This window comes from Panthera onca, chromosome B4 (genome assembly GCF_046562875.1).
Source record: "Panthera onca isolate mPanOnc1 chromosome B4, mPanOnc1 haplotype 2, whole genome shotgun sequence".
In the NCBI taxonomy this organism is placed as follows: Eukaryota; Metazoa; Chordata; class Mammalia; order Carnivora; family Felidae; genus Panthera; species Panthera onca.
In genome coordinates this window covers 4,699,047-4,726,203 of record NC_138345.1, presented here as the reverse complement: position 1 = coordinate 4,726,203, position 27,157 = coordinate 4,699,047, and the positions used below count along the sequence as shown (strand labels likewise).

Here is a 27,157-nt window from a genome sequence, read left to right as displayed (position 1 = left end):
GAGGAAACCAGCCCTCAGGTGCCTTCATCTCGGACCTCCAGCCTCCAGACTGGGAAGTTCACGTGTGCTGTGTCAGCCCCAAGGTGTGGTATTTTGTCGTGTCAGCCCGAGCTGGCGAAAACAGGCCCCCAGCATCTTCTCCAGGGGATTTGAATCCTCTGTTCTTCCCGTTTCCCTCCTATTACTTTCCTAATGCGGTAGGAAATATGCTAAGCAATTACCGTAAACTTAGGGGCGGCTTAGGACAACGGGAACGCATTCCTGCATGACGCTGGAGGTCCGAAGCCCAAGACCCGGGTTTGGGCAGGCTGTTCCTTCTGGAGGCTTCAGGGGGGAGTTCGTTCCCTTTTGCTGGAGGCCGCCCACAGCTCCCGGCCCCTTCCTCAGAGTCCCCTGCCTTTCATGAACCCCCACTGCTGACAGTGACCTCCCACCTGCCCCCTATACAGAGGGGCTGGTGGTGTTACTCAAACCCACGGGCCTGAGACCCAGGGGGCTGGCGTCCGGGGGCGAGGGGAGAAGGATGTTCTGTGTCCCGGGACCCTGTGATCACATGGACCCCCCACATAATTCAAAGCCATTCCCCAGGTCAAGACTTTGAACTTAACCCCATCTGGGGCGCCTGGGTGGCTCAGTCGGTTGAGCGACCGACTTCAGCTCAGGTCATGATCTCATAGCTTGTGAGTTTGAGCCCCACGTTGGGCTCTGTGCTGACAGCTCAGGGCCTGGAGCCAGCTTCGGATTCTGTGTCTCCCTCTGTCTCTGCCCCTAACCCACTTGCATTCTGTCTCTGTCTCTGTCTCTCTGAAAAATAAACATTAAAAAAAAAAAAAATAAACTCAACCCCATCTGAAGGTCCCCTTTGCCGTGTAAGGCAGGCTACTTGCAGGTTCTGGGGATTAGGGTGAGGACATCTGGGGATGTCCGGCCCCACCGGCCTCGCCACTCCGGCCCGCTAACTCACCACACCTGGCTTTCGCTCAGAGGTCAGCCAGGGGACGCGTTCACAGGGTCTCTGGCTTCCTACCCTGGCGGCAGCCACGGTCACCCCAGCCCGCATCTGTGAGACGCTGGCCGGAGAAGGCCCTGGAAGGGGGGTCTGCCCACCGAGGCTTCACCCGAGCTAAGCGGGACGCGGCTGCTGACAGCCAGGGACCGGGCCAAGGGCGCCGGTCCCAGGCCTCGGGGGTCCTCGTAGCAGAGGCTCTCGGGGTGCCCCAGAGGCGCGGTGCTGGAGGGCCTGTCACAGACTTTCCGTCACCCCGAGTGACTGGTGAACTGTTTACAGGGTCAGGCATCACCCTGAACTGGAGACAAACCCCCCCCCCCCCCATGCAAGGTGCCTGCTGCTGTGTCCCTGTGGTGTGCTGGGGGCACACGTGTGTGTGTGTATATGTGTGAGGTCGAGTGCATGGGTGTGAGTGTGGCTGTGGGGGGGTGACTGGGGGGCACACAGGTGTGAGTGTGGCTGTGGCGGGTGTGGAGTGCAGCATGGGGAGGCGCCGACTCACCCCTGCAGCAGGCGGGGCGCCCGGGCGCGGGGGGAGGAGAGGCAGCGGGGAGCTTGCGGGGAAGGTGAACTTGTCCTCCAGGCTGGGGGGCTCTCCAGGGGCTGAGACGGATTTGAGGCCGGCTTTCAAGCCGCCTGCCCGGAGGGTCCCGGCTTCGGGGCCCGGGCAGGCCGGGTCAAGGCTCTGGGGCGCAGCCGCGGCCACAGGGGAAGGAGCACGGGGCGGGGGGGCTCACCCGACCCCCGCGGCCTCTGCAAAGTCCCACAACCGTCCTGGGCGGTGGAGAGAACTAACCAGCTAGTTTTGCTGGGTTCCAAACAGCGACCATGAGAAGCAGCTCTGTGTCAGCAGCATCTGGCCAGCAACCCCTGGGTTGGGCTCGGTGGGGTTCCTTGTCCCCTCCCCGGTTCTGGAGAGCGTCCCCACCGCCCACCCCAAGGTCTCTGTTCCTTCTGGAACTCATGCAGCAGGCCAGCCCGGCCCGGCCCTCCCAAGGAGCCTAGCAAACCCAGATAGGAAGGTTTGCTTGTGTTCTCATGCAAGAGGACACAGAACGGTTCCCTGAGGAAGTCAGGCCCCACTCAACTCGCAGAAAGGCTCCTTGTTGAGCCTGAGCCCGGATAAAACAGAACACAGGCCAGAGGGGGCACGTGCACCTGCTTCTCTGGGAGCCTGTAGGGAAGACTGGCCCCACCTGGCCTCTCCTCCCCAGCGCCCCTGTCCCGGAAGCCTGTATTGGCCCCAATCTTATCTCTCGCAGCAGAGAGTTGTAGAAAGATCCAGCCAGAGGACGCTCCCGTGCTATTTCAGTCCAGCTGGATTTTAATCTTTAAAGTAATGATGCCTAATCCTTAAATTACATACTTTCCACAGAACCGGGGCATGTTTTATGTTGTTGGGAGTGACCCAACTAAGGGTTTCTGCCTAAGGTGAAACAGCTGGTTCCTGGCTAGGCTAGGGCCACAACCAGCTCACGCCGACCTCACCCTGGGCTTAGCCTCGTGTCCTATACCATTTGTCGTTAGTCACTGGAGTGGACAAGTGTGCTTGTTCCTAACCCTTCATCTATAGCAAAGAGAGACCTGTATTATGATTTCTGTGTTCCCATTAAATCATAAATCCCTCCTGGTATGTCACTGTGCAGTGGGTAGCTCCTCAGTTGTGCAGTGCACAACTTGTAACACCAAACATGGCATCCCTGAATCCAGAGTTAACCCAACAGTATTAATTTATCCCTCCAGCACAAGGAACAATGCCCTGGTGGGGTAAAATCATGCCGTTGTCCTAAGACTGATGGTCCTAATGTGCATAATCCAGTATAACTGAGCCCAGCTGTGTTGAAAGAAACAGGGGAGTAGACAAAAAGGAAAGGCCTCCCACTGCTGGACACCCTGGCTACATGAGGAGGCCTTGTGCTCTTAGCAGGCTGAGCTGGGCAGCTGTGGGTGCCTGGCCAGTCAGGAGGGCATTTGGGCGGGTGCTGTGATGGGGTGCAGCCCTCAGGCCAGGTTTTGTCCTGAGTCAGCTAGAGAAGGAAGAAGTGAGTTATTTCTACCTTCACCCACAGGTGACGAAAGTTTATGACCTTTCCTGCCTCTGGCTCCATTTCCTTATCTGTTAAAAAATGGGCAGTGCCGTGCCTGGCCCACACCTGCTCTGAAGGACAGATAGCAAGAACAGGCTAGGTTCCTGACATGTCGCTGCGGCACAGCCTAATGTCACAGCGCCTGGTGCCTCTGTGCGTGAAGCTGGTGCTCAGACGTGGGGGGTGGGGGAGCCTTTCCCAGCCTGTACCTGAGGAGCAGGACACCATGCCCAGCTCCGTCCTGGGCCCTGTGTAGACATCACACCAGTCTTCTGGGGGCACTAAGGAAGTATCCTGTCCCTCATAATTTTGGGGGTTTTTTTGGAGTAAGATAGCCCGGAGTTGGAATTTTTTTTGAGCAGCCTTGTTGAGGTATAATTGACAAATGAGACACGGAACATATTTAATTAAAGTGGGCATTTTGACATGTGACTACACCCACGAAACTATCACCCCAAACAAAATCATGAACACAAGTGTCAACCCCCAAAGTTTCCTTGTGCCTCTCCTGTCCCTGCCCCCGGGGGCAGCTGCTGCCAATGTTTATTTTTAAAATTTTGTTTTTAATGGGGCACCTGGGTGGCTCAGTCGGTTAAGCGTCCCACTTCAGCTCAGGTCATGATCTCACGGTCTGTGAGTTTGAGCCCCGCGTCAGGCTCGGAGCTGACAGCTCAGAGCCTGGAACCTGCTTCGGATTCTGTGTCTCCCTCTCTCTCTGCCCCTCCCCTGCTCATGCTCCATCTCTCTCTGTCTCAAAAATAAATAAAAACATTTTTAAAAATTATAAATAAATAAAATTTTGTTTTTAAGTTTTATTTGAGAGGGAGAGAGAGCGCACGAGTGGGGGAGGAGCAGAGAGAGAATCCCGCACTGACAGCACAGAGCCCAACGTGGGGCTCGAACTCATGAACCATGAGATCATGACCTGAGCCAAGATCAAGAGTTGGACGCTTAACCGACTGAGCCACCCAGGTGCCAACCCCCACCCACCCCACTGCCATGTTAATTTAAAGACACTTTCGATCACAAGATGCATGGTGACCCCAGGGAGCTTTAAACCCAAGGGAGGAGTGAGCATGTGTGACCGAACAGTGGTCAGGAGAGGCTTCCTGGTGGAAGCAGCCTTTCAAGGAGTGGTGGCTGGGATAGGGGAAAATCCTTTAGGGGCGTCTGGCAGAGCACAAAGCTAAGCTGGCTACTGCCAGCCGGGGGGTGGGGGTGGGAGGACAGCGAGTCCCACGGAAGGGCCCCGGCACGGCCAGGTTGGAATCCTCTCGGCCACTCCGCTGTATGATCTCAGGCAAGTTCCCTAACCTCTGTCAGCCCCGATTTTCCTATTCGGGAGCTGGGGGTAATGGTCAGTTTTGTTGCAAAAATTAAAGCAGTTAATTTACATCAGGTGCCTGGCACTTAGTGGGCACTCAAGAAATGGTGTCACCCCACCATCTACTATTTGAGTAGACGATGGTGGTGGGGCCAAGGAGTGAATAAGCCACACACCTAGAGCCAGCTCTGAATTCAGTACTGAGTTCATGCTGCTCCTCCCACCTCGAATGTTCGTTCATCTTCCGTCTTCTGAACCCATCATTCAAAGACTCACTCGGGCCTCGCCACCTCCGGGAAGCCTCCCCCGATTCCTCTAACTAGGATTCTAAATGCTGCGGTGTTCTGTCCTCTCTAAACCCCTAATACTATTTGAGTTGTAACCACACAGTCTTACAATTCACGGTGTGGTGTTGGGCATCGTTCTCAGTGAGTCTCTATTTTGACTCCTGTGCTGAGTGCAAGTTTCTCGAGGGCGGGAACCTTGTCTCCTGCTTCTTCGTGCCTTCTGCCATATCTTCGGACCCTCAGCTAAGGCTAGGAGTTCATCCAAGAGGTGAGTATTAATTTAGCTAGACGCTGTAGAGAGAACCGTGGTCCACACCACAGGGAGAATGTTTTGAACGATGAGGGGCAAGCGTGAGGCTGTTGTCTGGTGAGCTGCTGGAACAAACACCACAGACGTTCATTCGTCACGGTTCCGGGGGCTGGGAGTCCAGGATCGAGATGTCGGCAGCTCTGGTGTCTGGTGAGAACCCTCTTCGTGGCCCACGGGACGACGTCGTCCCCCTGATGCGTCCTCACACGGTGGGAGGGGTCTCTTTTGCAGGAGCACTAATCCCTCGTGGAGCGTCCAGCTCGGGACCGCATCGCCTCCCAAAGGCCCCCGCCTCCTAGGACCATCACAGCGGGGCTTGGGTTTCAACGCGTGGGTTTGGGGAGGATGCAGGCTTGGGGGCCACAGCAGTCGGCGTGCGGTGACGATGTTGATGGTGGTCACGCCAACACTGCTCTTCTCCCTAAAGGCCGGCGGGTTCGGGCACGTCCCCCAGAGACGCCCAGACCTGCTGGGGGCTCAGCCCTCTGACACCACCGGCAGCCGGCCCTGCCCCTCCCCGGGGGCCCCCGGCCGGGCCTCGTGGGTCAGGAGCGGTGCCCGCCGACTGTGGCACCCTGGCTCCCAGACAGATGGAGACGGCTTTCTTCAGAGCCACGTGACTGCCTTCTGCTCAGCCAGCAGTCTGACCCGAGGCTCCTTCCCTGGGGGACTGTCCTCTGTCCCACACACAGACTCACGCCAGCAGCCGGCTTCCCGGAGCTGACACCGGCCGCTCTCCAGACCCACCCGCGTCTGCCCCGCTCTTTGATACACTGCTCTGGGGGTGACTCATCACGAGCGGTTCCTGTCACCAACAACAGACACCCCGAGGAGGCCCAAGAGCTTCCCTTGGCTCAAGAGTTGAGCTGGAGGCAAAACCCGTGTCACAAGGCACTTTGCAGGGGAAGAGGGGGAAACGACACGAGGGGGAACAGACCGTCTGGGCCTGGGAGGGCACTCGGGTGGGTCCCCCGCGGGCTCTGGTGGGGCCAGGACCTCAGCACGCTCGCCCTCTCCTCCCCTGCCGCTCACCACCCGGCCCACGGCGGGTCCTTCCTGGCCCGGGGGAAGACCCATCGGTGGGTCCCGGGTCACGTCCCCGACGTCGTCACGAAATGAAAAGAGCGTCACGGATGTCGGCACGGGCCAGACCCGGCTTTGAGCCCTGCTCTGCTGCCTCTGGCTTCAGCGCCCCAGGCAAGTTACTTAACCTCTCTGAATCTGTTTCTTCACCTGGGAAATAGGCGCAAGGCCTACCCTCAAGATTGCTGTGAGGACTACCAGCGACGTGTGTCACGTGCCCAGGACGTGGCAGATGCTTACACCTAACAGCACATGTTAGTTAAGCATCTGCATCTCTCGGATAAGCCCTCTGTGCCTAGCAAGAGAAATCGAGCTAGCGTTCAGGTCTCCTCTGGCGGGAACAGGTGTCTCTCCGGACGAGGGGTGTGTCCGTTTGACCCGCTCCGCCCTGTGGCCCCCACACGAGGGTTGGGACGCGTGTCTCGTTCTGATGGAATCTTGACACCAGGTCCCAGGCCGGATTCCCGGTTCCAGGCCTCTGATAACTTTCTCAGCACCCTGAAGGCAGGTGCAATCTCCCATAAACCCTGGGACAGGTGGTCCGCGGGGCTTGCGGTAGAGACTTTGAACCCCGGTCACCGTCCAGGCACGGGCACCGTGGACCGGGCCAGAGACACGGGCTCCCGTCAGCCCCTTAGCGCGTGGACCGCCGGCCGACCGGGCGGACCCGTGGGGCGGCCTGTCCACTCGGCCTCCAGGAAGACACCGGCCTTGGGGTGGGGGGACATTCAGGAGAGAGAACCCCACAGGCCGTGGCCGCAGCACTGAGGGCCCCTTTCATCCCAGGGGAGGGAGGAGCTTCCTGGGATTCTCTTCCTTTCGCCAAGGAAGAGATAACTTCCTCCGGGTGGCCCGTCCAGCAGCGAGAAGCAGGCCTGGGAGAGGAACCCAGAACTTCTGGCTCCTTCTACTAAGCCTTGTCCAGCGGGCTGCCGTGGGAGACCCTGCAGGTCCAAACAGAGATGGGATGGCTGTGGGTCTGAGCCCTAAAGAGCCTCTGGACCCCACATTTTCACGGTTAAGGCAGCAGAAGCTGGTATAATTTTGAGGAGTGTTATTTGTCACCATGCATCAGAGTCCTCAAAGAGGCCCGTATGTTCTGACCAATTATTTTCCTAACAGGAAGGATCTTAAATAATCACCACGGGGCATCAGGTTAAAGTTAGTCATAGCATTACCCACCATATGACCCAGAAAGTCCACTCGTAGGCGTGAGCCCAAGAAAATGAATGCGTCATCCACGCGCACGCAAATTACGCGAATGTTTTTAGCGGCACTATTTACAATAGCCGGGAAGCGAAGACGACCCAATGTCCATCAGGTGCTGAGGGGATAAACGAACTGTGACAGATCTGCACGATGGCACGTTATCCAGCAATAAGTAGAAATGAAGTCCTAGCACGCGCTGCCCCACGGATGACCCTTGCAAACGTGCTAAGTGAGAGCACACGTTTCTGATTTCATTGATATGAAATGTCCAGAATTCTTGTCTGGAGGCAAATTGATAGGAACAGAAAGCAGATCGGTGAGTGGTTGTTTAGGGCTGGGGGTGCGCGCGGGGGTGTGTGAGTGGGGTGGAGACTGACTGCCAAATGTTCCAAAATCGGATCGTGGTGATTGTTTCACGGCTCTGTGTACACACGAACAAACATTAAACTGTACACTTTAATTAATTAATTTTTTTTCTCTTTAGTCTCTGATCAGATGTGCTTTTCCTAAGCAACTGCTTATTTTTAACGACACACTTAAAAAAAAAAGTTTATTTATTTATTTTGAAAGAAAGAGCCCATGCATGTGAGCAGGGAAGGCTAGAAAGAGAGAAATAGTAAGAGAAATAGAAGAGAAATAGAAAGAGAAAATAGCAAGCAGGCTCCATGCAATCAGCACAGGGCTCAAGATGGGGTTTGAACTCACAAACTGAAATCATGACCCGAGCCGAAATCAAGAGTTGGAAGCTCAACCGACTGAGCCACCTAGGCACCCCTACAGGATACACATTAAATGGGCACATTATTATTATTATTATTTGTGTCTCCAAAAAAATGGACACCAGGATGTTATTCTCAGCATTAAAAAAAAATAATAAACTACTTAAAATAATCCAAATCCCGGGGCACCTGTGTGGCTTAGCGTCCACCGGTTAAGCGTCCGACTTTGGCTCAGGTCATGATCTCGTGGCTCGTGAGCTGGAGCCCCTCATCAGGCTCTGCACTGACAGCTCAGAGCCTGGAGCCTGCTTCGGATTCTGTGTCTCCCTCTCTCTCTGCCCTTCCCCCGCTCACGCTCTGTCTCTCTCAAAATAAATAAATAAACTTAAAAAAATAAAAATAACAAAATTTGTAGTAAGTACTTTATTAATATTTCTCCCTAGCTGGATTCTAGTAAAACACATATTTCGGAGATATTTACACACTTCTCCATAAAATTAACATTAAATACTGACCATATGTTGAGGCTTAGAAATCCAGCTTTAGGGGCACCTGGCTGGCTCAGCCAGTACAGCATGTGACTCTTGATCTAAGGGTCGTGAGTTCAAGCCCCATGTTGGGCATAAAGCTTATTTTAAATTTTTTTTTAACCTTTATTTATTCTTTTTTGAGACAGAGACAGAGCATGAACGGGGGAGGGTCAGAGAGAGAGGGAGACACAGAATCTGAAACAGGCTCCAGGGTCTGAGCCATCAGCCCAGAGCCCGACGCGGGGCTCGAACTCACTAACCGCGAGATCATGACCTGAGCCGAAGTCGGACGCCTAACCGACTGAGCCACCCAGGCGCCCCAAAAGCTTATTTTAAAATTAAAAAACAATGTTTAAAAAGGAAAAAGAAACCTGGTTTCACTGGATTTACTGTACTGAATAGTACTGAGATACTCTATTGTATTCTGGTCTTTAATCTCAAAGAAGTAATCGTATTTCATTTCTTATTTCGTTATTTTCATTTGGGGGGTGAGGATTTTCTCAATGCCTTCAGTCAAAGCTTCTCCACCTTTCCCACCCTCCGGCACATCTGTAAAATGACAGAATTTGTGCGTTTGTCTGTGGCTGCATTGCCTGTGACTGCAAGTAACCGGCCCAAGAATGGCTTCCCTTTCGGGGAGCAACTTCTCGGCACCCTGAGTGTAAAATTTGGTAGCCTGTTGACTACCCAGACTTTCAGCTCGTAATATACAAGTTTGCAGCACATGTGTAACTTTAAGAAATAATGGAGAGGGATTCGATGCACGCTTCAGCAATTTTCCCCATGGTAATATTTTGCAAAACTGCAGTCCAGTATCACAACCAGGATACTGACGTTAGCACACAAGGTCCGGAATGTCTCCATCGTTGCCAGGATCCCTCCTGAAGCCCTTTGACAGCCACGCCCACTTTAGCCCCCATTTCTACCTTAACTCCTGGCAGCTACCGATCTGTCCTCCATGTCTACAGTTGTGTCATTTCGAGGACGCTGTCTAAACGGAATCATATGGCACGTGGCATTTCGGGATTAGATTATTTTCACTCAGCATAATTCTTTGGAGATTCATCTAGGTTACTGTGTGTATGAGCAGTTCCTTTTTTTTTTTCCGTGATGAGTAATTTTCCACGTGTGGATGAACCACCATTTGCGGTTCCCCCATTGAAGAATGTCTGGATTGTTTCCAGTCGGGAGCCATTACAAATAAAGCAACTATAAAGCATCTGATTACTTTTTTTTTTTTTTTTAGTGTGACTATAAGTTTTTCTTTCTCTGGGATAAATGCCTAGGAGTGTAATTACTGGATCACTGCACGTTTAGTTTGTGTGTGTGTGTTTAAGAAAATGTCAAACTCCTTTCCAGAGTGGTTGTACCATTTTCTATCCCCATCAGTAATGCATGAGTAATCCAGTTCCCCACCTCATCACCAGCATTTGGTTTCGCTATTGTTTTTTGTTTCAATAATTCTGGAGAGAGTGAGCTCTCATTGTGGTTTTACTTTGCATTTCCCTAATGAATGATGATGTTGAGAACCTTTTCTTGAGTTGATTTTCTGTTCGTAGATCTTCAGTGAAATGTCTCAGGTTCTTTGGCTTGTCATTTTCTCATTGGAACTTTCTTCTTCTTTTTTTTTTTACTGTTGCATTTTGAGAATTCCTCATATATTCTAGATAGTGAGTAGTCCGTTGTCGAATAGGTGGTTTGCAAATATTTTCTCCTAGTCTATAGGTTGTGCTTTCATTCTCTAAACAGGGTGTTTTGTGGAGTATAAGGTTTTAAATCTGATGAAGTCTGGTGTATCACTCTTTCCTTTTTTTTTTTGATCATATTTTTGGTATCAAATCCAGAAACACTTTGCCTAGTCCTAGGTCCCAAAGATTTTTTTTTTTTTTTTTTTTTTTTTTTTTTTTTTACGTCTGTGATCCATTTTGAGCTAATTTTTGTATAAGGTGTGACTTAGGTTAGGTTGAAGTAATTTTTTTCTGACCCAATTGCACTGGCACCATTTCTTTAAAAAGGCTCTCTGCCTTCCAGTGAATCAGAATATGACTCAGGTATCTTCATGTGGGTTCATTTCTGGGTTCTCTATTCGGTTCCATTGATCTATGTGTTTGTCCCTCAGCCAATAATCCTCTGCTGTCTTGATTCCTGTAGCTCTACAGTAAGTATTGACATTGGGTGTTCTGTTGTCTTCCACTTTATGATTCTTAATTTTTTATTTAAAAACATTTAATTCCAGTATAGGAATCATACAGTGTTATATTAGCTTCAGGTGTACAATATAGTTAATCAGCAATTCTTTTCATTTCTCAGTGATCATCATGATAAGTGTACTCTTAATCCCCTTCACTAATTTCACCCATCCTCCTACCCACCTCCCCTCTGGTAACCATCAGTTTGTTCTCTGTAGTTAAGAGTCAGTTTTTTTGGTTTGCCTACTTTTTTCTTTGTTCGTTTGTTGTGTTTCTCCACTGTATGATTCTTGTTCAAAATTGTTTAGCTCTTGGAGTTTCTTTGCCTTTCGATACCAATTTTGGAATAATCTTGTCATATCTACAGAAGTCTTGCTGGGCTTTTGATAGGAACTGCTTTAAATCTGTCTGTCAGTTTGGGGAGAATTGACATCTTTAAGATGTTGAGTCTTCCAATCCATGAACATGGTATGTCTTTACATTTGTTTAGATCTTCTCTGATTTTTTTTCAGCAGTTTTTATCATAAAAGTCCTACGTGTATTTTGTTAGTTTTACACCTAGGTATTGTTATTATTTTTCTTAGCAATTGTAAATGGTATTTTATTTTTAATTTCAGTGTCCAGGTGGTCACTGCTAGTATACATAGAAATAAAGTTGATTTTTATATGTTGATCTTATGTCCTATAGTCTTGGTATTTTGTTCTAGCCACTCAGGCAGACTAAGAGTCCCCAATGCCTTGTCTCCACCCCGTGGAAGCCCCACATTACCCACCCCTGCATCTACCATCACTGTTCTTTCAGGCTGTCTCCTGCTCTCCTTGGATGCTGGTTAGTGCCCGAGGTGTGGCTTTGCTCGTGCTGTTGTTCCTCCTATAAGACATCCTCCTCTGCAGACCTCTCCCTCTGCAGACTCCAAGCCCACTCCCCCTGCGGGGGCAACACCAGCCCCACCCCTCCTAAAATCTTCTTTGATTCTAGGCTCTCCCTCTCTCTCTCTGAGTTAGTGCGTTTATGGTCAGCAGCATACATTTTGTTACTTACATGTCCTCTGACTGTTTGCAGGTAATAGGTTTATTCCCACAGACACTAAAGAATAAGCTTGTTGAGGACAAGGACTGGTTTTGCTCTTCACAGCTCACAGAAGGCATTCCAGCAGAACTTGACTGAGTGATACACATACAGGTGTAGGTTTCTGTAGAAAGTCAGACAACAGAATAAAAAGAAAGTGCTGAGAAGGATTCCCAAACAACTGCCATGGGCTTCTCTTCTTGGTTTCCCCACTGCGTCTGAGATACAGGATGTACCGAGAGACCTTCCCCTCTATGGCATGCCTGAAAAAACAACAGCAAAGGGCCCTGGACAAGCTCCGACTGTTTCTGGCCTTGCTCCCTGTGCTGTAGCCAGAAGGGAAGGGCTGCTCAAAGGCTCTCATGCCTCAGGAAGGAAAACCAATCTGCAGTAAGGCTCTGTCTCCAGATCAAGTTCTTAAACAAGTAGTGAATAAATAGGAAAAAAAATATTTTAGGACAGAGTGGAGATTGGGTTGTATTTGGAAAGAAGTGGCAGGCAGCAGGGAAAGTTGGGGGAAAGAGCCAAGAGCGAAAGATCTGAACACACAGAGGCAGAAGTAATGGAGAGAAAGGTTAGAGTAAAAGCCAGGAGGGGAAAAGAGACAGCGGGGCAGAGATCTTGGAATAGAGAGATGACCAAGAAAGCAAGAGAGAGGAGAGAGAGGAAGAGAGAAGAGGAGAGGGGGAGGGAAGGGGATGAGAAGGGGAGGGGGCTGGGGGTAGAGCAGGAAGGAGGGATTGGAGAGGAAGGGAGGCATGGGAGGGGAGAGGATGGGAGGGGAGGAGACAGGGGGAGAGGAGAAAAGGAGGATGGGAAGGGGGAAAGCGGAAGGCAGAGGGGAAGGGAGGAGGAGGGCAGAGGGGAGGAGACAGAACAATATAGGTCTACATATGTTGAGAATGGAAAGAAAGCCAGGAGTAGATTTACCAAGAGAACTGAAGGCAGCAAGCCTCGGAAAGAGTGGTCTGGCAGAGAGAAGTCCGCACGTCGGGAAAATGGGAGAGGACCGTGGAGAGGCAGAGAAGAGGTCAGACCTAACAGAAGAAGCAAAGGTCTAGTGTCACAACACCTTTTATTGGCATTTATCAAGAGCCTGATTTAAATGCGTGTCTGTGCCTCTCGACGCAGACCTGAGGCAACCTCCAGGCCATCATCACGACTTGTCTTTGCACTGGGCAGGATAAGTCGAGAGGAGTCAAGGATGTTGAAGGCTCAGTCCCTCACCCGGCTACATGTCTACCTTGATGAAAGCAAGCTCCAGCTTCTGCTTCAGGGGCCCTCTCTCCTGGGACCCCTTCCTAGCCTGGGAGGGGCCCTACAATTGTCCCCAGGGTCATATGTTGTACCATTTGCAAAGGTCAGCTATTTAAGTGCGGCCACGTCCACCGTCCCTTCCCTGTGTGACCAGCCACTGTGCACACAGATGTCCTGCTAGGACAGGAGTTTTCAGGAGTACTCCCACCACCACTGGCATGATCACATGGAGGTACACAGCCCACGATGCTACTATAACATGAATGCAGGGCCCCAGAGGGATGGGGCCCTCTGAAGAGAAGGGGGCCCTCTGAAGCAGAAGAGAAATGAGGTTTGGGATTGACAGAGCCAGAAGCTGGGCCGGGGAAATTCTTGCGATCACCAGATGTAAAATAGGAAGTGTAGGATTTACTTTCTGTCGAGGTCTAATCAAACCTGAGGCTCTCACCTACTGGGAATATGCAGTCACACAGCCTGTACCGTCCTGAGGACACCACGCGTCTCTTGCAATTCCCCTGGGGACGCTTCAGTGCTGGAGCCACTGAGTTCCCAGATGTCTGCAGCTCCCCGGCGTGTGTGTGGTTCACTCAGCATTAGTTACCTGAGGACGGGAGTGTCTCCGTGTCTAGCAAACAGCTTCGCGCCTGGCTCCTGGCAGACATTCAACACGTAATTAATTGTAAGACTCATACACGAATGAATGAATGAGTCAGTGAACGAATAAATGAACGAGTGAATGAAGGAATGAAGGAATGAATGAATGAACGAATGAACGAACAAACGAATGAACAAACGAACGAATGAACGAATGAATGAACAAATGGATGAATGAACAAATGAACGAATGAACGAACGAACGCACGAACAAGCTGCATTGAAATAAATACCTGGTTGTTCATTCTCCAGATGCCATCAGTATAGCTTTGTCTTCACGGTAGGGAAGGAGACCACACAAGGACATAGTCCCACGTGGGGGGTCTGTCCTCTTGTCGTCCCCTGCCCCACACGGTGACGAAGGCTAGAAATGAGAATGTTGACAAGCCCAGGTTCCCACACCCAGTCTCACTCGCCTTGCTCAAGTCCCTGTGTTCTCAGTGGAACAAATCTGTTTTCAGCCATTCCTCGGAGTTTCCTGACGTCCCTGTGGCGGTTTCCACAGAGGGCTTGCTTCTTGCAAAACCTCTTTGGCTGTTCTGGTTCCCTTTGAGTGGGAACCTCTATTTGGCAACAGAAGTAAAGTTTCCTCACGGGTTTTGTGTTACAAGTGGAGTCTTGCCCCATTCTGGGAGCGACTCCTGTAAAAATACCGCTGTATTTTTTAGGCCGTGACTGTGCGGGGTCTGGGCTTCACGTAAGGCCACAAAGACCCGGGACTGAAGAACTGAGGGCTTCCTTTTAAAACGAGGTAGTGGACTTTGGACGGGATTTTTATTTGGATAGCCTGGTTCTTGGAAATGGGGCCCGTCTCTCTTGGGATATTCTAAAGAACCTTTCGTGCGTCACCTCAGACACTTGCTTACGTACACCCCCGGGGCCAAGCACTGGATGGGGCTTCGGGGATCCAACGACCCCCACCCCCACCACCATATACACAGAGATCAGTGCTCTCACACAGGCCGCGTTCACTCCAGTTTCGTCTCTGCAGACATCTCGAAACCTGTGCCTCAACTAATCAGAATCTTCCCGGTGGGCGTCTCAGACCGTTTCTTGTGGTTCAGTTCTCAACAAGAAAAGAGAACCAACACTTGCCCGGCTTTTGTCTAACCTCCCTGTCTGAACCGAAAGGCCTTAACCCACTCACTGTGGAGTATTTTCTTTTCCTCCATCGGTGGTGGTGGTGATGGCCATCGGAGACGGGGCCGGTGGGGGAGAATTTACCATCGCAGGCCAGGCCGATCACACTTTCTTAGTTATTAGGACCTCTTCTCCAAGGAGATCTGCTGTCTTGGCTGAGAAGGCTCCGGGAAAGTTCCAGAGCTCTAAGCCTGCTGTGGAGGGGCCCGAGCCGGCTGGCCTGGCGGAGCGTGCCTCGGGGTTGGAAGGTAAGGCATCATTTGATGTCCGGCTCTCTTCCGTCCACAGGGGATTGCTATCGTAGGAGTGGCCCTCTCCCCATTCTGATGCTAATCTGGCAATCCCAGCAGTGCTTTCTGGAGAAAGAAGCTGCCAGAAGAACAAGGCAAATGTGCCAGCAGGCTGCGTGGAAACAAACACCAGCCTCTGTGTGGACATCTGCTTTGCTCTTCAGGGTCAGAGAATAGAAGGGGCTGAGGGGGAACAGAGACGGGCTGAGGACAGCAGGCCTTCAGCGGATCTAGGCCTCAACCGGTGGGACCCTGAGCCCCAGGGGCAAACACTCAGGCACCCTCACCACAGCCTAGGCCACAGAACACGGGGCACACAGTGTTCTCTCCGAAGCCCTCCCCTCCTGAGTCCTCCGTACCGCTAGGGCCTGGTTCTCTTCTTCCCTCTGACCACTTTTCCGTGCCCTCTGTGGGCACCTGACAGTCCACGCACTTGCTGAACTGTCCCCCGTGTGGCAGGCCCCTGTGTCCCCAGCTAAGGATGTCACGATGCGCAGGACCAGCTACGTGATTTACGGGGTCCAGCCGAAAAAGAAATGTGGGCCCCTCATTCTTTTTTTTAAATTTTTTCTTATCATTTACTCATTTTTGAGAGACAGAGAGAGACAGAGCACGAACAGGGGAGGGGCAGAGAGAGAGGGAGACACAGAATCTGAAACAGGCTCCAGGCTCTGAGCTGTAAGCACAGAGCTCGACGTGGGGCTCGAACCCACAAACTACGAGATCACGACCTGAGCCGAAGTCGGACGCTTTACTGACTGAGCCACCCAGGCGCCCCATGGGCCCCTCATTCTTAATAATTCAGAAGCCACTCAGGATTTCGGGGTAGTGACAGGAGAGCACTGACCCGAGCAGCATCCAGCCCAGACACCCCCCGCCCCCCGGAACGACAGAGGGAGCTTTTCATCACCTCATTCCGCCGCCCACCTTCCTACGATGGTGCTGACGCCTCTCGCTGGGCTGTACTCGGCCACCACGCATCCACGCGGCTCGCTTGCTGTGGACACCGACTCTGGCCGGGCTCTGTGCCAGGCATTCAGCCGGAGGGGTGGCCGCTCGGCGGGGACACGGGAGACCAACGGGTCAGGCTGATGTCACCAGATACACGCAGAGGCCACAGATCTGCTGCGAGGGCTCTGGACGACAGAGAGAAGGTGCTGATCTAACTGGGAGGGTGGGGGATGGGAAAGCCAGCCTTCCCAGTGGATGAGACACCAGAGCCGAGTTTGTGAGGACGCCTAGAAGGTCGTTGCACGACGAGGAGGCAGAAGCACGTGGTGCCTTCTCCCACGCCGTTCCTTCAGCCGGGGAACAGCAAACCCAGGCCTGCCCACCTCCTCCCCACCCACCGCATCTGCCTGGCCGCCTTCAGGACCGGCCGCGGCGGGACTGGGTGGCTTCCTTCTTCCCCGCAGGGCCCTGCCCCTCCGCGCCCAGCACTACAGGCCCCCTCTCCTCTACGCTCTCAGACCCCTCCTCCATCCGTCCCTCGTGCAATCATGTGCTGTCTGATCTGCACCTGTGTCCCCTGAAGCCTAGCACACGCGCGCACACGCGTTCGATGACACCGGCTGAAGGAGGGACACAGCATTGGAACACGAGTGTGGTTTGACCCGGAGCTTTATTCTTAGAAGTGCCGTGTTCAGGATGGGGACGTGTGGCCCCATCGCCACGGGCGCCGGTCAAACGCCGCTGGGGTCCGGCGATGCGTCGCCACGAGGGCTTGAGAAAAGCTGACATGGGTCAAGAGGTGAGGGGGCCTGAACACGTGTCATCCAAAGAAGCTCTTGAAGGAGTTAGTGCTGCTTACCCTGGAGATGAGGGGAGGCTGCAGGTGGGGATGCGATCGTATCCACAGCACCCTGAGGTATGGACACCCGGAGATGTGGGAACGCGTGCTGTCCCCTGCTCTGGAATGTGTCTAGAACGAAGGCAGAAGGAGAGAGAGGGCCAGTGAGTGAAGTTCTACAGAGGCACATTTCAGACCCCACAAAGAAACGCTTTCGAAGGATCAAAGTTACCCGACCGCTGGACAATTGGCCTTGAGCTCTCCTAGGTGGACGCATTCCTGGGACGTACAAAGTTGCCACCTTTCCGGGATGCTGTCCCTTTGAGGCCTTTGGTCCCGGGTGGGAGATTAGGCCAGATAACCTGAGACGATGAGCGGATCTAAGGCTCTACGGGGGGGCGTGTCTATCCCCACCTCGGGCCTGTGTGTGTCCGCGCACAGGGACGGAGAGGCCGCACCCGGGCCTCCCTGGGCCTCGTCACGCTGACTACCCCCCGACGTGCTGAGCCGGGCTTCCGACACCAACAGCCGCTCCCGAGTCTGTGACGCAGCGGCAGAATGCATGGAAAGCCTTGCCCTGCACCGTGTGGAATGTTCCTCCCCCCTCCTTCCTGTCCGCACCTTCTCCAGAGCCAGGGGCGGCCGACTGGCTGAGCTGCCCACAGAGCCCAGGAGGAAGTCAGTTCCGGACGGGCCCCCAGCAGCCGTGCTGGGGCTCAGAGGAAGAAAGGGGTCTGCGAATACGTCCAGCCTCCCTCTGGGGACATATTTGCTGGCATTGCTGTCACAAGCCACCTTGGCCCCGGGGGCCGTAAACACCTCACATCTGGAGGCCGCAAGCCTGAGATCCGGGTGTGGGCGCCCCTGGCTCCTCCTGGGGCTGCTCTCCCGGGCGCACAGACACCGTCTTCTCCCTGTGTGCTCACATGGTCGTCCCTCTGTCTCCAGATGTCCCCTTCTTGTAAGGACATCAACAGTATTGGATTGGGGACCCACCCTAACGTCCTTGTTTTAACTCGATTGTCTCCATAAAGACCCTGTCTCCAACTAAGGTCTCATTCTGCGGTCTGAATTTTTGGGGGGGGGGGGGGGAGGACATCATTCAACCTGTAATAGAGGACATGTGTCTTTTCTGATTGCCCATCACCTGGACCCTGCGATGTGACTTTGGGTGGGAGGCAGGGCTCTCCCTGGGCCCAGACGTTGCCCAGCTGTTCTGTACGATGACAGAGGCCTGGGCCCAGCTGTGGCCAGAGAGACACCTGCACAGAGCTCTGTACTGACGCACATCTCCTGTCACAAAGATGCGGCCGGAGCATATTCTGTCCTGGTGACGTGGCTGCCTCTGCTTCCCAGGAGGAGCAGCGCCCACGCCCACGTTCACCGCCAGCAGCGGGGCGGGAGGGTGAAGAGGTGCCCTGGGTTGTGGGGCCTTTTTTTCTTTTCTTTCCTTAAACGTTTCTTTGAGAGACAGAGAGGGAGAGAGAGAATCACAAGCAGGCTCCTCACTGTCAGCACAGAGCCCGCTGCGGGGCTCGAACTCGCGAAACCGTGAGATCGTGATCTGAGCGGAAACCAGGAATCGGACGCTCAACCGACGAAGCCATCCCGGCGCCCCCAGGACCTTTTGACGGCACCCCCTCTGAGGCCACCTGAACTGTGACCCAGCGGCTCTCGTGGCTCCTGGTTCCTGGGTTCCTCAGCTCTGTTCCAGGTCTTTCTCTCCTCCAGGTGCTGGTTGCCCAAATGCTGCCCAGTGGCGGTGGTTGCCCAAATGCTGCCCAGTGGCGGTGGTCTCTCCGAGGCCTTTCCTGCTCCATGCCTTCTGCCGCCCCGCTGCAGCTCCCATAGCTTCCGTAAGACCAGCTTACCCCCGGTCTCAGGCTGCTTGCTCAGAGAAGCTTCTTGGTGGTGGTGCTGAAGGGGGAGCTTGGAGCCAGTCAGACCCAGCTTCGAACTCGAATGTACTAGATGTGTGACTTTGGGGACGTTGTTTGAACGCTCGAGGTCTCAGTCTTCCCTTCTCTGAAATGGGCTCATAAGCGTAGCTGCCACACCGCCCGTTTTGAGGCGTAAATGAGTCAGGGCCGCTCATGCAGCATTTCACGAGGTCCTGGTCCCAGGGTGGGGGGAGGGGGGGTAAGCATCTCCCTCAGAGTGAGCCGTGCCTCTATCACAGGGAAGCCGTCCAAACTGGAGCCTGGGGGGCATGTAGTGACCTGTAGACGAGACCAGCTCAGCGGGGACTGAGAGGGGCGAGCCCCGCCTGTGGCTGGCAGGCTTGCACGGGCTGGTTTTTGGGTGGGGGGGGGGGGGGTGGTGCCGCAGATGCTCGGTTACTCCAGCCCTGCAGGGCAGCACGAGGTGGCCAGCCTGCACCCACCCAACATTTAGCTCAGGTGTTTCCCCTGCTTCTGGGCCAAGTGCCTGGCTCCTGTCCCCTCCCTGCTAATTCGGAACACACTAGAAAGCAACGGAAGACCCGAGAGAAGGTGTTTGGGGGACTGTGCAAGAACCTCGTTGCTGACCGTCCCCATAGGTACTTTCTCCTGGGGGTGTGGACACCGTGTTACCCTCCCCAGGTCTATCCGAGCCTGACTCCCATGGCGCATCCCCGACTGTCCCTTCCTCCCGGCGCCCAGCACTTGGCAAAAGGGTCAGGGAGGGTCCTTTCCGGTTCCGGGTCCGACTCCCTTGCCCCCTCTGGGTGGGTCCAGGCTCCTGGCTGTTAGGGAAACAACCACCAGAAAAGCAGATGGTGGGAGGTCTGCAGGTGGGCGGGGCCCAGATCTTCCTCAGAAATCTTCTCTTTGTTTGTGCTTTGCCTTTTGGGGGAGAAACACACCCCGTCTCCCCCACTGCTTCCATTCACCACGGGGCAGTCCCTACCTCATACATGCGTTTTCATTTTAAATTCTCCAACGGGCACCAGAGAGTCGTTTTTTAGCTGGCTGGCTGGGGGACCCTTTGATCAGCCCCAGGAATCCGTGAGGATCAACAGAGGCCAGCAGGGCTGGGCTGTGTTTGACTTAAAATTGGAAACACAGGAGTGGTTTTATATAGTCTGGGAGGTCCAGGAGCCCCGAGCGCTGATTTATGAGAGGCTTGGTATGAGAAGCCTATGGTAATATTTATAAATTCCTTCCCCAGGGCTGGATGGAATGTTCTTCTGAAACTGCGGTCAGATAGCACCTTTTGGGGGGATGAAGGGAGGTTAGGTCCAATTCTTCAGTGATTGAAAAAAAAACAGGGAATGTGGGGGAGGGATGGCTGTTCCTAAGAGACTCTGCAAAGGAAGCTGGTCTGCGGGGTCCTTACACCCTCCGGGACTCTCTCTAGTCCAGGACCTTACAGGGGCTCCTCTCTGGTGCTCCAGAGCCCAGGTTGCCCCCTGCCTGACCTTCTGCAAGGCCGGGGACCTACATATTATGTGGACCACAGTTTACAGATATCCACCTTGGTGTCAGGGGACACGAGACAGGTCCTGGCCTGGCCGTGTGGGAAGGACGAACAGGAAGGATGACAGAGTGGACGTGTGGAGGGGGCTGAAGACACACACAGGTGTACTGAGGGGCCCGAGCCTGATGAGTGACACAGGATGCACTGAGTCAGAGCCATGTCCCTCATGGAGGTGGCTGCCAGGAGGGCCCCGTGTGCCTTCCAGGCACGGCCAGAGGCTCACACACGCACGGTAGGTTTTGGACCACCAGCCAAGGCAGGGGACCCCACAGAATCAGGGAGCCCCTGCCCAACCGCGTCCCCTCGGGCTGGTGTCCCTGTCCCTAATCCCTCAGGCTGGGGGAGGGGCTGAGCCATGTGGCCCAACTGGCTGATGACCTTGCTTGAATGAGAAGGGACGATGGCGAACGTGTTTCAAAAAGTGCATTCAGGAGAGTAAAACCAAGGGGAGGGGAGAGGAGGGAACGTTCTCAGCTCTGGCCCACCTTGACCTTGCCGCCTCCGTTTCCCACCTATGAACAGAAGAGAACCCCATTGATATCAGTGATCTGCGTCTGAGGGATCCTGGAGGGTGTGTGTCCTACCTGCTGCTTGGCCTCATGATGGAAGTGATGGAAACGGCAGGCGGTGGTCTGGGGTCTCTGGGGGTCTCTGGGGGTGGTGGGGAGCTTGTCACCTTCTTTCCAGCCTGCCCGGGCCCTCACCCGCAGCCCGGCTCCGGGAACACCTGAAGGAGGGTCAGGGGCTCATCAGGAGGTCTTTGCACAACCGCTCGCTCCTGCGCTGGCCCACGGACTCCCCACGGGAGCCCCCAAAGCCCGTTAAAATGCCCGCAGGGCAGTTCCCACAAGACGCCTGCGATTCTAAGACCTGCTTCGCCTGAATCAGCGGGAGGCTGGGTGGAAGGCGCACAGAGACGCCTCGTCCCCTTCTAGCTGTGTGTCAGCAGGCACACAGGTCCCCCATACTCGCAAGGGCTGAGCTGGGCCAACAGCGGGAAAGCAGGGGTTAAATGCCCACTCTCCAGCCGGGCCCACGCGCCACGGCGGGGACCTGGTTGACGCTGAGCGCGGTGGAGGAAGACCTCTGAAGCCAGCCGGTCCCTCACCTGCCCCTTCCCTTCCTGAAGCATTTAGGAGGTGGAATCCTTTTGTCCCTGGAGGGTGACGTCAGTGTTCCCCCTGGCAGGTGGGACCATCATGCGCGTCTGAACCGCTGCGGTGACGGCTGGCTGGGCGCCCCGAGGGAGCGGCGGCCCTGACATCTGGACGCTCCATCCGGCACGTGGACGTGTTGCCAGTGCACGACCTGTAGGCGTTCTGCCAATCCCGGCGGTCGGGGGCTGCGGGGAGGCTCAGCTCCATCAGGCTCAGCCCCCGGCCCAGCCAAAAGGGCCTGCAGTCAGGCCCGCCCTCCTCTCCCACGCCGGGAGGGCCTTCCCAGCTGCACTGCGTTGGGGCATTCCTGCCCCAGACCCTGCCTCAGTGTCCTCTCGGCCCCAGCCCCTTCCCGCCTCGTCTTTTCCCTTGGACTCAGGGGCGGAATTTCCTCGGTGGAGGCCAAGGCCAAGTCGCCAGGCCACACGGAGAGTTAGAGCTGCAGGGGTCGCCTAAAGACGATGGCAACAGCAGCTGTCATTTATTAAGCGCCTACTGCATGCCGGGCATGTTAAGGAGATGATTTCTAACGCTCACAGGTGCTCGAGAGAGGCACTATCAGAGTCCTCAGTCACGGCAGAGGCGAAGGGGCAATGGAGAGGCCGCGCAGTGTGGCCGAGGGCACAGCCCTGCGTGCAATCCCGGCCCCGTCACCTCCCAGCTGTGGGGCATCCGGCAGATTTCTCAAGCTCTGCATGTCTCAGCTTCCTCGTCTGCGAGACGGGGAGGCTGCTGACGCAGCTCGTGCACAGGCTCGTGGCGGGCTCCTGTGCCCGCAGGGTGCTCACGACGGTGCCCAGCGCCCAGGAGGGGCTGCGGGAACACCTGCTAGCCTCACGGAGAAGCAGAGCGCTCCGGGCCGTCAGCAGCCAGCTGCAGGCACAAGCCTGGAGAGTCCAGTCTGTCTGGCCCCGGTGCCCATGTTCTTCATTGTACACACGAGGAAACACGCGTGGTGGGGACGGGGTGTTGGGGGAAAGGACTTAAGGCAAGATGGGCCAGGGGCTTTGTGACCCTCCCAGGGCCGACAGCCACATTGCGTGAGTTGATGAGAGCCTCGGGGCAGCATCCACGGCACCAAACACCGCCTCAACCTGGGCAAGGTCTCTCTGACCCCCGGGTGATCCGGTGCGGCCTCTGAGGGATGCCAGCAAATGCGGGAATAACCATCTCAGGGGCTGGACAGGTGGCTCGCATCCACCCCCCCCCCCCCCGGTCCTGTACCGTCAGAGCATGGCGCATCCCGGAGACCGAAGGTGACAGAAACCCACCATCAGGCTGCCTTCCCACCTGTAACCCGCCCGGGTCTCCAGGGCTCTGTGCTGCCTCTTAACTGCTCCTTGCTACTGACTTCTCCATTTTACTTGAAATAAACATTCAAGGTTTGCCTTCCTTAGGCTTCTCTCTTTTCATTACGCTCTCCACTGCTAGGTTTCATCGCCTCTCCAAAACGCACAAAAATGGAGACCCCGCCTCATTTAAACGCTGGACTAGCAACAAGGATCGTTTCCGCGGAGCCAGAACAGAAGGAGCCACGACGGGGACGCAAACGTTTTATTATCCCCTGTGGTTCCCTCTCCCTCTCGCTCACATTTCCCTCCGTGAAGCTGAACAGGAACATGTTACAACTGAGCCCAGCTTTACTACCGGCCTCAAAGGATGAATCGCAGACAAGCAAGCACCCGGTGGAAAGAGGGGGTGTCTCCCAGGAAGCCGGAGCTCAAGTGTCAATGTCTCTGTCAGCCTCTCCCCCGGGCCGGGCCCCTCCCGCCCGCAGAGGGAGCCTTCTGGCCACAGTGGCTCTGAAACCCCCCAGGCGCTGGGGTTCCCGCTGCCCTGGCCCCAGGGCTAAGCGGCCCGCAGGTCCCAGCCCAGAGGGCTCTGTGACGCCACGTTGCGCCCTCCCCAGGTCACCGTCAGGGCAGTGACGTCACTGCTACTCCTGAGTTTCAGAGGCACCTGGCGTTTGCTGGGCTCGAGGGTGGCCCGTGTCATTCCGGCTGAGAAGAGGCCGGGGGAGGGTCGGCAGGAGAGAAGGCGACAGAGTGAGGTGCAGGAAGCGGGGTGGAATCACCCGGGCGGGGGAGAAGCAGAGCCCAGGCGGGCGGGAGGGGTGCAGGGAGCCATGCCAGGCCGAGGTTCCCGCCCGAGCCGGAGGCAGAGCCCTCGGCCAAGCCGGGCAGCCCCTCACTTGGAGACCAGCATGTGCACGAACTCCTCGTAGTTGACCTGGCCGTCCCCGTCCACGTCGGCGGCCCGGATCATCTCGTCCACCTCGTCGTCGCTCAGCTTCTCCCCGAGCCTGGTCATCACGTGCCGCAGCTCGGCCGCGCTCACCAGGCCGTTGCCGTCCTTGTCGAACACGCGGAAGGCCTCCCGGATCTGCTCCTCGCTGTCCCTGCCCCTCAGCTGCCGGGCCATCATGCCCAGGAACTCAGGGAAGTCCACGGAGCCATTGCCGTCACGGTCGATCTCGCCCACCATGTCCCGGAGCTCGGCCTCCGTGGGGTTCTGGCCCAGGGACCGCATGACGGTGCCCAGCTCCTGGGTGGTGATGGCGCCGTCCCCGTCCTTGTCGAACAGGCAGAAGGCCTCCCTGAACTCGGCCACCTGTTCCTCCGTCAGCTGGTCGGCCATGGAGGGAGCGGTGGCAGCGGCCGGGCTCCGGGGGACAGGTGGCCGCACTAGGGGCGCCGGCTGGCTGGCCGTCTGGCCCGGGCTTGACTGGCGGGCGCTTAAGAAGGAGCAGGGCTCCGCTGGCACCCCGACTCCCCGCCCCGCGGTTGCCCGGGGCCGGGCACTGTTGGAACAGGAGTCGGCACCAGGAACGGGCCGGTGGAGGGTTGGGCTGCGGCCAGCGCCCGTGTGCGCGCACGCGTGCGTGTGTGTGTGTGTGTGTGTGTGTGTGAGCTGCTCCCGCCCGCCCCACTGGCAGCTGTTGGGAACCCCCCGCGGGGACTCCCTGTCCCCTCCTCCTGCCCCATCGCCAGACCCTGCACTCAGTGAAACGAGTAGTTTCCCTTCTGGGAAAGTTCGGGCAGGATGAAAGGCAGAGGTTGCCTTGGCCTGAAGGGAACTCGTTTCCTTGTCCGGATTCCCAAAGCCTGAAAGCCCTCGCTTTCCCAAGAGGGTTTTCAGAGAACGAACAAAGGCTTTCTCCTTCAGGTGGAAGCAGACTGTCTTCTCACCTTCAGAAGAAACATGAATGGAGAAGGTTTTCCTCCAACGTGTTCACTCCTCCATATGTATCGAGGGCCTACTGTGTGCAAGTACTGTTCTAGAAGCTGGGAATAGAGCCAGGGACAAGACAGGCAACTCCCAGGCCTCCAGAAGTTTGTATTCCCTCCCGGAGACAGCTAGCTGGCGAGTAAACCAAACGATGAGATTCGTGGATATTGTGACAGGTGCCATGAAGGAAGACACAGGGGTGCTGGTGGGGAGAGCACGGACAGGTCACCTCCACAGCGGTGGTCAGGGAAGGCTTCTCTCACAGGTGGCACTGGAGGGTGACCTGAAGGGAAGGAGGTGTCTTCCCGGCAGGCAGGCTGAGCAGGCTCAAAGCCCACGCGGTGGGTGGGGAGAGGGCGTGGCATGGCCAAGGGACAGAAAGTCGGCCAGTGTGGCTGCAGCCTGATGGATGAGGGGAGAGAAGGACATGAGGAAGGGCACATCTCCTCAGATGCGGTGGGGGAGTCACGTTCTATTCTCTGATGAATGGGAAGACAGGCAAAGGCATGTCCGAAAGTCTGGACCTGGGTTTTGGGGGAGAAGAGCAGAAGCAAGGGGGTATTTGTAAGAGGAGATGGTCTCAAGAACGCAAAATGGGATGCTCACCGAGCACACATTCCTGCCCCCAGGGAGCCTGGGGAAATGACCACGCACCTAGTGACAAGAGGCCACGCTGCCTGTGGGAATCCACGGAAATCCAAACTGGGAGAGACGCTCAGAGAACCACCATGATACGGCAGGAGACGAGCAAAGGAGGACGACACCACCAGACTTCCTGTAAAGCCACAGTAATCAGGATGGAGTAGGACTGCAAAAGAGTGGACACATAGATTAATGGAACAGGACAGAGGGCCCAGAAATAGACTCGCAGAACACAAGCGACTAAGGAGCAAAGGAAATACAAGGTAGTCTTTTCAACAAGCGGTGATGGAACAGCTGGGCGTCCATGTGCAAAAAAAAAAGTGAATCTGGACACAGACCTTACGCCCTTCCCGAAAAGTAACCCAAAATGGATCACAGACCCACATGGGAAATGCAGAACTACAAACCTCCCAGATGATGACATAGAAAGTCTGAGTGACCTTGGGGTTGGCAATGACACCCAGCTCATCCAGTTTGGGTCTGGGCTGGGTTTACATAGGAAGCCAAAGGCGTGATCCATGGAAGAATTGATGAGCTGGATGTTATGGTCTGAGTATGTCTTCCCAGAATTCATAAGCTGAAATCGCACCCCCAAGGGGATGTAGTCATGAGATAACACGAGGGCAGTAGCAGGAGGCCGAGGGACCACTGGACACAAGCGTGTAAGCGACATGGTGTCCTGGAGAGCCAAGGGCTAGCATCGTGGGAGAGCTCGTGAGACAGTCCCCGTGATGGACGCATACGTTCTCGCTTCCTGCCTACTTCACCCGCAAGAGGGTAAGTGGCCGATGGGTGCCTGCAGGTTTCTGGATCGTGGTGCCGTGGCTCCAACATCCAGCCCTCGCCCTAAGCGAGTTCTTCAAAAAGGCATGTTGAAAGAGAGCTCAGTAAGGATTTTAAACAAAGGTACTCATGACTCACAAAGGACAGTGCTGGGATGGGCTAAGCTGTGGCAGCCTCACTGGTTAGGAAACTCGCTCTTATTTCATGGCTTTCTGCCATCCTCTCCCTGCAGCCCTCCCCGAGAACACATTTTTGATCCTGGGACCCATCTACACATTTAAAATTATCGAGAACGCCAAAAGGCCTTTGTGTATGTGGGCTACACCAACCAGTATGTTCTGGAGTTGAAATTACAACCGGAAAAAAATTCAAGTATCTAGCTATATTTTTCTACATTCATTTGTAACTTAAAAAAATAGGAGTAAAAAACTCATTGCATGTTAACAGATATACTGTAGTTTTATGAGAGATCTATTTCTAAAATAAAAAGATAATAGTTTTAATTATTGATAAAACTAATAACTTATTTATTAATTATTATTATTTATTAATTGATTATTAATAAAACTAATAAAAACAACGTCGCAGATCGCTTCGTGTGTCTGGTTTTGTGGAAGCATGTCTGTTTCTGCTGCACTGGTCTGTGGGAGGATGTTTTGATACGAAGTACAGACTAACCCAGCTTCACACGGATACGCAGCTGGAAACGGAGAACGTCTACATGACTCAGGTATTGGCGGGTATTTTTCTTCGGTGCTATATCAACATTCCACGAGTGGTGGTTTCTCAAAGGTTAGCTGCAGTGTGGGATCCGAAGCCACATCAATGATCTTTCTCGTACTGTCACATTAAAATCCATTGGTCACTCTTGGGCTTCGTGATTGTGTCATGCTCTGCTTTGTTCCTTTGGACAATATTGGTTCACTGAGTTCTGTAGATCTT

The 27,157-nt window shown here is 54.6% G+C and overlaps 1 protein-coding gene and 2 long non-coding RNA genes across 3 annotated transcripts in view; all 3 read right to left on the bottom strand.

Annotated features, from left to right (window-relative positions):
* Positions 1-27,157, bottom strand: part of LOC132695146 (uncharacterized) — a 358,351-nt gene that overhangs the window by 67,198 nt on the left and 263,996 nt on the right. The gene's annotated exons all lie outside the window — the stretch shown is intronic.
* On the bottom strand, positions 7,547-15,688 carry LOC132695133 (uncharacterized). The gene is made up of 3 exons (XR_009617745.3): positions 13,961-15,688; positions 13,522-13,724; positions 7,547-7,730 (listed from the first exon to the last, which is right to left on the bottom strand). It is a non-coding gene; the product is annotated as an uncharacterized LOC132695133 (long non-coding RNA).
* LOC132695132 (calmodulin-like protein 3) lies at positions 23,132-24,373 on the bottom strand. The gene has a single exon (XM_060659383.2). It carries the CDS (start codon positions 24,197-24,199, stop codon positions 23,750-23,752), a length of 450 nt encoding a protein of 149 aa, XP_060515366.1. The 5' UTR covers positions 24,200-24,373; the 3' UTR covers positions 23,132-23,749.

What these genes read in the sequence shown, in the direction of transcription:
- LOC132695132 (XM_060659383.2), bottom strand. Translation starts at nt 24,199, where the DNA reads ATGGCCGACCAGCTGACGGAGGAACAGGTGGCCGAGTTCAGGGAGGCC.